The 10,634-nt window shown below is 41.0% G+C and overlaps 2 protein-coding genes across 8 annotated transcripts in view; one reads left to right on the forward strand and one right to left on the reverse strand.

Annotated features, from left to right (window-relative positions):
- Positions 1-290: 290 nt before the first annotated feature.
- On the reverse strand, positions 291-7,544 carry gxylt1a (glucoside xylosyltransferase 1a). 7 transcript variants are annotated; one of them, XM_079450539.1, is made up of 8 exons: positions 7,418-7,541; positions 5,431-5,520; positions 5,034-5,208; positions 4,829-4,960; positions 4,358-4,609; positions 3,835-3,958; positions 3,225-3,397; positions 291-1,426 (listed from the first exon to the last, which is right to left on the reverse strand). In XM_079450539.1, exons 1-8 carry the CDS (start codon positions 7,525-7,527, stop codon positions 1,271-1,273), a joined length of 1,212 nt encoding a protein of 403 aa, XP_079306665.1. In that variant the 5' UTR covers positions 7,528-7,541; the 3' UTR covers positions 291-1,270. The 7 variants fall into 7 exon arrangements, with proteins under 7 accessions (XP_079306665.1, XP_079306668.1, XP_079306664.1 ...); XM_079450542.1 differs by lacking the exon at positions 7,418-7,541 and adding an exon at positions 5,868-6,142 and having other exon boundaries at positions 5,431-5,579; XM_079450538.1 differs by lacking the exon at positions 7,418-7,541 and adding an exon at positions 5,868-6,137.
- Positions 7,545-8,204: 660 nt separating this feature from the next.
- LOC306890929 (uncharacterized protein) overlaps positions 8,205-10,634 on the forward strand; it is a gene marked incomplete at its 5' end in the record, with an annotated part of 11,965 nt that continues 9,535 nt past the window's right edge. The window contains 2 exons of the mRNA XM_079450948.1: positions 8,205-8,363; positions 8,483-8,544. Of these exons, the coding sequence (XP_079307074.1) occupies positions 8,205-8,363; positions 8,483-8,544 (221 nt within the window). The remainder of the gene's footprint in view (positions 8,364-8,482; positions 8,545-10,634) is intronic.

Below are 10,634 nucleotides of genomic sequence, written 5' to 3' on the forward strand. Positions count from 1 at the left end.
CTTAACAAAAGCACAGCTGTATAAAAGTGAATTATAGGAACGGTGTGATTCAAAGGAAAGAACATTTCAAGTTTGATATCAGTGATTCCGTCTAAACCATCTCTGTTAATTCTGCTTTCTCAATTAGCACATTAGCGAGCGCTTATATTTCATTAGTCGAGCCGTTTATAACAATTAACCGCCGTCTAGTATTGATCTGATGGGACACAGATCAGATCTTCTCCATTTGAATCACATTACAGCGCTCACAGCTGACAAACTCTATTAAGAAAAAAGTCAAATGAGACGGGAGAGAAATTCAAAAACCTTTATTACAAAAATATACTGGAATTATTTCATTCTTGATTAAAAAAAGTCGACATTTGCGTCACGATGATGATTAAACTGTAGTGATTTTTTAAATGTGTTTCATTTTAAAACGAATTTATTAAACCTCTCATTTACAAAACAAATATAGCACCGTAATGACATGATATTACAAACCTTTATATGCAATAACGGTTTAAAAAAACATAAATTAACATGTGAACATGACTTGAATGAAAAGAGCATTTGGCAATAAACACCTGTAACCTGTCAGAAACATGCCTGAGACAATCAAAACAGCAATACAATTATTATAACAACATCGAAACATTTATCACATTCAAATATTCACACGTGATCATTTATTTTGTATCTTACGGTGTGTAATATCTGTTTTAGATCATTGTTAATAAAATATATTTGCAGTAATTTTTGCATATATTAATATCTGTACCCGTCACGCTGCGTCCTCACCAGCCTTGACATAATTAAAAACCCGCCGTGAAATCTCAATGGTCCAGTTCTTTGTCATGGTTACATCGTAAGTCGAGGGAAACCTGTTTTATGCAAAAACTGTGTAGCGCAGGATGTCATTCATATTTTGGTCTGTTTCCCATATGAGAAAGACTAGTGCCCAGTTAGGACACGTGTTTGTAGTTGATACTAAATCTGTCCTTTATAAATATACATTAAGCTTTCTGCTATGAATGGTTTTGATCTTCACAATACTGTACATCTCTGCTCAAAGGTGAAATCAAACACAGCCTCGATGTGATGGATAAACACTGACATTATCAGAACTCCTGGAATCAAACCCATTACTTGTGTGTTGCTCTACCAACTGAGCTTCAGCACCAAACCGTGATCTAAAATAATCACAGTAACATTTTCCTGTTGAATGATTGTCAGTTTGTGATTTGATCACTCCTGATAACATGCAAAAAAGCAGATTAGGTTTCAGGACTCATCTGATTTTGTCTTTCTGTAGCTCTTTCACACTTTCTTGCAATTGTTTGGTGAAGATGTGCCAAACTCTTCCGCAGTACGTGTGTCCGGCGTCCCGTAGCTTCTCCTCCAAGGGGCGCAGTAAACCGTGGACTGCATCTTCTCCGAACGGATACTAGAAATCAGAACAGATCGGAGTCAGATAAATATCACAAAACAACCCATTATCTCTCGTTCTCAGCATGAATGTGTGTATACGCGTTTATGTGGATCCAGTATGAGGTCATTAAAATGTGCACTGACTTTATGGAGCACGCGACGGGTCACGATGTGGTGCGTTTACAGCATCTCCGTGTTTATTTATGAGAAAATGAGCTGTACACTAGTCATCCAAATGCAGCAGAGGTACTAAAGATTTTACTGCTCTTTTGTGGCGTTTGGGCGGTAATGCAGAGACCTTTTACTGGCAGACAAATTTAAGCTATAAAAGTGCATCTGCAGGGTTCATGATGATGTACACATATACACACAAAAAAATTTGTGCGTTAATAACAGGATGACAAACCGATATGACAACAATAATACAGAATTACATTTTTGTGTGAATTAATAAAAATCTGTCTGAATATTTCACAAACAAATCCAGAGAAATTATTGCGTTTATTGTATTACTGCATAAAATAAATCATTTTTAAAGATATTTCGCATAGTGACATGACGTCTGTCTATGTGTGTACTTGTGTTGTGGGTCTGGATGCGAACTCGGTGCGTGTGGGCTAGGTTTATATGTTAGTGGGGACCTAAATCTGAATGCACACCAACTCATGGGGACCAGTGTCACTGTCGGGACCCAAATCGAGGTGTCCACGGGCACAAAACGATCATTTTTGAAAATCTAAAAATAAGATTAGAAGGTTTTCTACGATCTTTAAGTTTAGGGGTTGGGTTAGGGGATAAAATATACAGTTTGTACAGTACACAACTCATTACGCCTATGGACTGTCCCCACGGAGATAATAAAACATATAAGGGTCTGGATGTGAATTCTGTGTGTCTGATGTGAACTTGTGCGTGTGTGTTTGTGTTGTGGGTCTGTATGTGGATGTGAAATCTGTGGGCGTACAGAAGCGATGACACACATCTGAAGCATGGGCCTGTGCTAATGGCAGCTCTCATTTAGCTAATGGTCCACAGCACTTCCTGTGATATGAGAAACACTGGCCATGATGACCACAATACACACACTGACTACACAACACAGGTTAACACCACACACAGAGAGAGCTGTGCGCTCAATGTTGTGAACCTCCACCCAAGCCAAAAAACAGATCAGTTATCGGTTTCTCATTTCTACGTCACATCATGATGCTCTGATCTCATCTAGTCGTGAGCGTAACAGATCTCAGCTGAGAAACCAGCGTGTCTGTTTTATCTGTGAGTGTTAACTACAGCAAAACAACTCCCAGACACCCAGCAAACGAACTGTGACATTCCAAAGCTGGCAGTCGGATTCGGTAAGATAACAGGAGCCTAAATGGGCCGGGTGTGGAGATGAAAACCAACGATAGCCAACATGACATCTGAGATCATTCCAGCATTTGGCTCGAGCAGACGCAGTGTTGCTCTGAGAACCGAGGTGTTGAGCCAACAAGAGCCCATGAGAGCACCTGGACAGGTGTCCGATCACAAAACAACGAGGCTTCGCGCAAAACGTGTGTCAGTGGGCACCCAGAGGAACTTTCTCAAATTAACAAAGTCTAATTAGATAGAAAAACCTGCCTAATGAAATCGCACCGCCGTGATATAAAACACCCACATCAGGACACATGACCAAACTAAAAATATCTAACCTTATTACCGGGCTCTCCGGAATGTTTGATTGGGATCGACCATAGAGATCTTAATAAACGTTATTGAAAAATAAGAACAGACATGTTTGACAATGAAAAGATGTAGAAGTTATAAAAGCATACCTTCTGAATAACATCGTAAATGGCTCTGAATACAGGTTGCTTGTCGTCATGGTAAACCCCACGGTTTCCATGGAGAATGTAAACGCCGCGTTGTTCGGCGTCATCGCAGTTACTGCCGTATATGCAGTGATCCGGACGGTAATTCCATTGGCACGGGAACACGAACAGACTCTCTGCAGATGCAAAGGAAAGAATTTTGATTCGGTTCATTAAGATTGATCGCACTGCATTGTGGGATACAGTGTTGCACACTCATGCCGAGAAGTTAAGTGATTCAAACACATTCAAATGATGTACAGTATGCATACTTCAGAATAAGTACACTGCTGTTACTTTAGTGGCCATGTAAAACATCAACGATACAGCTGCACGATATTTCTAATTATTGAAATATCACAAATGTAGATGAACTGCAAAAGACTTCACAAAGTGTACGGTCCAAGAAACTGGCGACACAGAGAAAGTCATGCTTTCCTGTCCCAGAAAGAACGTGAATCGGGTTCATAAGTTTTCGTTTTTAAATACATTTGAATATAAATTAATTCGATTTTATAAACTTTAAGCATTACCATACCGCTCTACATTACCATCATTGTAAATCTGTCAGTACCTGGATTATGATGAAATATGATGTTAAGCAGGTCTTGATCACCCCAGGTGATGTTGAGTTTATATTTGTGTAGCAGAGGCATCAACAGGTCGGCCCACCTCAGATTCACAGCCGTCATGTCATTCTGATCAAAACAGACACACGTGATTGACGCTCAAACGTTTAGTCAAACAACAACACCACCACCACCACTTACTTTCTGCCCAACAGATTTAAAGTGAAGCTTCTCATATGTGTGTGTGTTTTAAACACAGATGAATGATAAACCTGGACATTTGTTACGTGGAAGTACAACGGTGACACCTGCTGGTAAGAATGTTTTGACACTAATCCTAGATTTTCTCAGAAATGGCATTACAGAATATAGAAAAATGATATATAAAACCCTTAAACATCACTGTGATCTTCAGAGTGTTGTTTAACTGACTATCATCACATATATTGTGAATTTAAGGTATCGCTCACTTCTGAACTGAATCCCGTGATGAATCAGCGCGCGCACAAATCAAACGTGTTTTAATACCTTAAAGTGTTTGGCTCTGATTCGGGTCAGGTTCATCAGCATGACGCCCGAGTTCACTCCGGTCCGGCCGTAGTACGGGTGTCGAGCGAAACGATTGTACCAGCCGATCCGCGGCTCCTCGTGCTCCTGCGCCATCGCAGCCACGTGACTGCCGTTAAACCCCGAGAGAAACTTCCACATGTCCTCCACAGGCCGCAGGAACAAGATATCTGTGTCCACGTACAGCAGAGAGTCGACGTCCTTCAGGATCAGCTGAATAAAACACAAATCAGACGGTATTCATTCACTTCTTAAACTGCAAAGAACCATACGGTAGCATTTAAGAGAGTAACAAATGCTCAAAGCTCAACTCGAAAGCCACTGAACGGTCACACCAAAAAGTTTGGACTCCAGGCCTCAGGACTTTTAATGCATTAAGAGCAAGGAGGTCATCTCCGTTCCGGCCTGGGTCTAAAAGATGTTGTTACTCACAGGAAGAAACAGTCTTTGTGAAGCGCACGGTTTGAAAAGTTTTCTCCACTCTCTGGCATTCTCGCTGGGAAAGGTGATGGGATACGTGCTGTAGTTAAACTTGGAGCGGAATTTCTCCGGCCACGACTCCAGCTGTACAGAGACGAGATTTCAGAGATGTGAACTCCAACATGCAGAAATACTGCATAACCAGAAAGACACTTACTGCCTGCCTGAAGCCGACGTGCAACTCATCTTCCGCGAAAATATAAAAGTGAAGCTTCCTGCAGCTGAACAGGACGGCAGACTTCAGCATGGTGAGCGTTTCCTCCAGCCGGGTACCGCACGCCACCACGGCCAGTCTGACGGGCTCATGGACCCCGGGCACTGGAACAGTGTAACTGCACACAACACAGGTGAAGAACACCACAGGTGAGCGTGTCATGTATTACACAGATCACACATCACTAAAACTGGGCGTCTGTGGAGGAGGTGGAGGGAAGAAGAATCCTGTTAGGAAGTTCCATTTGAACTTTATTATGTGAAGGCAAAAGACTGAATCCCGCAGACTCGAGATGTTAAATCTAGTCTCTAAGGCCGAGGGTCAGGTCAACACGGCCTACCTAACAGCCGACTCCAAAAAGCAGCTCTGTCCACAAACAGCAGAAGGCATCCCATAGGAGATCCAGTGAGTGACGGACCCTGAATTACACCTGACGGGACACAAACATGCTTCACATAAACACACCTGAGGCCTCCCGAGCAGAAAGATCTGAAACGTGTCAAGAATACTGTGCATTATACAACACATATAATAAACACATTTATCGAAAGCACAGAACCTGGGGAAAGACAAACTAAAACCTTCAGCAGTGAAAGCGTCACAAATGATGTAAACACGATGACGTCACACTGTTGTACATCTAGGAGGACATTGATCTGGGAAACATATAGAAGTATCTCGTACAGTGTGTTTGTACAGTTGTGTCAGATATCTGTGTACAGTGTGTGAGTGTTGTTTGTACGGTATGTTTATTATGTGTGAGTGTTGTTTATGTACCTGTCATCGCGTTCACCGAGGCCCGGATGTGCTGTGCGCGTCCGGTGAGCTCGCGCTTGAGGACCGGAGCTCTCCAGCGACGACACAATTTGACTAAATGCGTACAAGAGCGAGCAGAAGACGAGTAGTGTGCAAACGAACAAGACGCGAATATAGCGACGCATTTTCTACCTAAACGAGCAGCCATGAAGATAAATCTTTTCCGACGAGCAAGCCTGACTGACCCTGCTGCAGCTCATGAATATGAATCAGTTAAGCGGTTCACTTCCTGGAGCAGTCGGTCACGTGACTACTTCTTACACGCTCCATTGGGCGAACGTCGCGCTACGTCATTAATGAGAAGTTACTTTGCTCATTTTCAATGCATACAAAAATGTAATAAATAAATGATTTGTCTTCTTTATTTGGTATTATAGACTGGAAGAAAGCATGGGAAATACAGAATAGGTTTTGTGTCGGTTACAAAGTTAAGGAAGCATCGTAAACAATTTTCCATGGAATTTATCCTGTTAAGTAAAAGGTTTAAACTTGACTTTAAATCAGTGAAAAAAGAAACTTTTTTTTAAAAAATCCGTTGGATTGATATTTAACTTTGGTTTAAGAAAAATCATTAGGTAAAGGAAGGAAAGAAAGAAATGAAGAACGAAAGAACGAAAGAAAGAAAGAACGATGAAAGAGAGAAAGAAAGTTGAAAGAAAGGAAGAATGAAAGAAAGAAAGAAAGAAAGAACGAAAGAAATAAAGGAACAGAAAGACAGAAAGACAGAAAGAAAGAAAGAAAGAAAGAAAGAAAGAAAGAACGAAAGAACGAAAGAAAGAAAGGAACAGAAAGACAGAAAGAAAGAAAGAAAGAAAGAAAGAAAGAAAGAAAGAAAGACAGAATGAGAGAGAGAGAGAGAGAGAGAGAGAGAGAGAGAGAGAGAGTTGTCAGAACGAGAGGATCAGAGAGATCGTTTGTCCCTGTCAATCATGTTTGATGGATTCATGCCGGTCTGTGGAGGTTTTGATTTCTTGTGTCAATATGCTGGATTAATAAGTATTACAAATATATACATTTCGCTATAGATTCATGTAAAAGAGCCAAGTGTCTATACAAATAATGGGTTACAGTCTGTGCCTATACATTTATTACGAGGAATAAACGTATAAACGCTCACTAAAACTATTGCGTTCTGCAAAACATATTATAAAAACAATCATTTAAATGCCAAACCATTTTAGAAAATGAAACCGTCGCAATTGCAACTGTGATCCTGTAGAGGGAACCGTCGAGTCACCGACTCTTACAGAGCGCGTCCATCGGAAGAAGATCATTACGCGTTCTTCAAAATTCATTATCATTAATAAAACATATTTCACTCAACGGATATTATATTTGAACGAGGTATTTCCATAAACATTAAACTGCCTGCTTATGACTGAAGTCAAATGAGTAACTTGGATAAAACACGAAGTAACGTCAAGTATATAAAGCTTCTAAAATAACTAAAATGCTTAATTACAAATAACAAAACGTCGAAAACGATTCAAAGTTGGACAATATTTTGTTACCATGGTGAATTCTTTATATCTGATAAAGATGCTCTTCTTAGAAACGTCACTTTTCTTCTCTCTTCCAGAAAAACCCGCTGTTTACAGAAGTATAGTGAGTATTTAAACATTTACACCGTTCAGAGACTCTTAACAAATGACACGTGTAACTTAATAGCTGTTTAATTAACATTTACACATCAGCGCTTCATTAGCACACAGTCAATGACGTCATTGCGTATGTTGCGTGTTACAGTGGCGTACAGCGAGGTCAGCGTCAGAGATCAGAAACACACACTTACTGTACACGAAGTGCAACAGTTTTTCAATGCAACAACACTGGACAGATCATAAAACAGTGTTTCTCAAACTTTTTTCTGGCACTTTGGAGGTAAGGAAGGGGTCCGAGCCCCACCTGTCCCCAATAGCCAAAAACAAAAGAATAATAAACTTTATGTCCACTGTCTGTCTTAGTTTGGTCTGCTGGCGCCGAATCTCCAGTTTTCATTCCATGTCACAGACCTCTGACGTAAAATCATTCTTGCAATGTATTTGCAATCTGATGTTGTTGTAAGTAACGCTTACATTTAAATGTGTCGTTGTTTTGAGTCAATAAATAAGGTCATTAATAGAGATGGGCACAACACTGACAAAATGTCCACTCATTAGTCGCGTCCCACTTGTCATGTCTTTATTCCCCCGCCCCACACTTTGAGAAACACTATCATAATATAAGCGCCTGTCGGTGTTGAGGGCCCTTGATCTGATGTTGTTTTGTTCGAAGGGGCCGTATGATAAAGTGAACGCGATGTCAAGACGTCCGTCTGCCTGCTGCTCAGAAGAGGAAGACGTCCACGTTCAGAGTGACCAGAGAAGCCTCTGTGATGGTCCGGCTTATGAAGGAGCTGAGAAGCAGGGAGCCTGTCCCCCGGAGAGACCCCAGGTGGATGCATCCCTGTACCAGCCGGTATGATGAGCATGTCTTTCAATGAATTCTAAAAGCTTCTCTTACAGAAAAGCCAAATCATTCAGTGTTGTACAGTTCACAGTTGATGGTGTAAGTGTGACTTTTGATTTAACCAGCAGGAGGCGCTGTATCTGTCTGACAGACACTATGTGTCTCCAGCAAGACAACAGTTTGATTTGAGGTAAATAGCAAACAGCCCATGCTCTTTTTCATTTAGACCTTAAAGCATTTCATATTTTATTTGAGCGTTTGCATTGTTGAAACATTGTTGGGAAAAACCTAAAAATTCAGTTCTGTTTTTCCTGATAGAAGTATGTGCTTAAAGGAGTAGTTCACATTTAAAATGAGAATCCGTCCTCATTTCCTCGCCCTCTTGTCATTTAAAACCTGCGTGACTTTCTTTCTTGTTTTGGAGACCCCCCATTCACTTGCATTGGTCACAATAGAAGCGAACGGTGGGCTGTGCTGTCCGGTTACCAACATTTTTCAAAATATCTTTTGTGTTCTGAAGAAGAAAGAAAGGGGGCGAGTAAATGATGACGGATTTTTATTTACACGTAGATAAACTACTCCTTTAACGCATAAATGTTAATGTCAGGTATTGTCCAGCAGGGGATAGTAGTGCATCAGGGTAATACGACGACAACCGAGTGACAGATTCTCTTAAACGTTTATCAAGTTTTGTGTGATGTCTTCTCATGTCTGGCTCTTTCTAAAGTGGAACACAACAGAAGATATTTGGAGAAATGCCTCAGCGGTTTTGAGCCAATACAATGGAAATCACTGGGGTTCAGAGTTGTGAACTTTCTTCAAAATATCTTCTTTCGTATTCCGCTGATGAAAGTAAGTCACGCAGATTGAGTAAACAATGCAAGAATTTTCATTTTTTGTTCGATATCCCTTTGAGCATTTATGTCTGAACATACATGAATGAAAAATAAGTGTGTTTGTGTGTTTGTCGGACACATCAGTCTGTGTGGGTGTCAGGGGGGTGGTTGGAGTCAGACCTCACACATCACTCGATCTCATCTCACATTACGTTCGATCCCGCTGTTACACGGAAGCGTGTGGCCGGAGAGGGCGTGATGGCTCTTCCTGTGGACTTGAGTCAGCTCTCATAGCCAAAGTTCAGCCCTGTCTGAGCTGAGATCAGTTCAGCTGCTCCCATACAGAGAGCAGAATGTAATAAAGACTTGTGGGTAGGATCTTTTGACTTGAGTCAACAGGTAACCACCTAGCAACACCCTAGCATTATGGAAAGAGTTTTATGTGGGTAAAGTTTAAAAATGGACATTGTTTATTGATGGATCTAATTCTCTCGGTAGATGTTTTTAAGATGTTGTGGTTTAACGTGACGTCATGTGATGAATGAGTAATATGGCTTCTCTTTAAAGTCTCATGATGATGTTATTTCACTTTTTAATGATGTTTCTTACGGATGTAATTACAGTTTTAAACAGACCTGAACCTGTGTGATGTGGTCATGACTACACTGGTGTGTGTAAGAATTAAAGCAGAAAAGAAAACCATCCAATATAACCATTTCATTTGAATGCATGTACATGTTTTCGGTTCATTAAATGGCAACTTGGCGTTTTGCATTATTGTCATGCCCACAATGAAAATCAAGCATTGATGAATTTCCCCGGGCGTGTTCTTGAAGGTTTTGGGAAAAAGAAGTGGGGCTGTTTTAATGTTAGCGCTGGACTCCCTGCGGTTTCCAGCAGGTCCCGCCCTCACAGACCCCAGCAGTCGTCTGTCATGCTGTGTATAAAGAGCCCTGATGTTTACTTTGCCTGTGTGTGTGTACGACTCCCCGCCGCTCTGTCTTTGTGCTGATATCCTGTTTGAAGTCACACACACACCTGTTTCTGTCACACGTGTGAAAAAAGGTTTTATATCCGTAGAATGTTTACGTTGTCAATGTTATGAAATGCAAAACGTCACCTGTTCGTTTCGTGAGAATCATCTGTGTTTATGGATATTATTAGGTTATGATGTCACGTGTTGTTATGCATTAAACCTTTTCCCGAGGTCTGCGGAGCGTCTGAATCGCTGTGACTTTCTCAAGGTGACACAGTGAAGCAAATGGTCGGCGTAGTCTGTAGCGTCTCAGACAGGCCCAGAGGTCATTAAAAACCCCCTCAGACCTCTTTTTTCCAGTTCGGGTTCAGCGTTGGGTCAAAGCATTTCTGCACATTTTGCTGAAATCCATTGGTAAAAGATGAGTTAAAGAAATGCCAACATGCATGACATGTGAGAGACAAAATA

This window comes from Barbatula barbatula, assembly GCF_947034865.1.
Source record: "Barbatula barbatula genome assembly, chromosome: 25".
In the NCBI taxonomy this organism is placed as follows: Eukaryota; Metazoa; Chordata; class Actinopteri; order Cypriniformes; family Nemacheilidae; genus Barbatula; species Barbatula barbatula.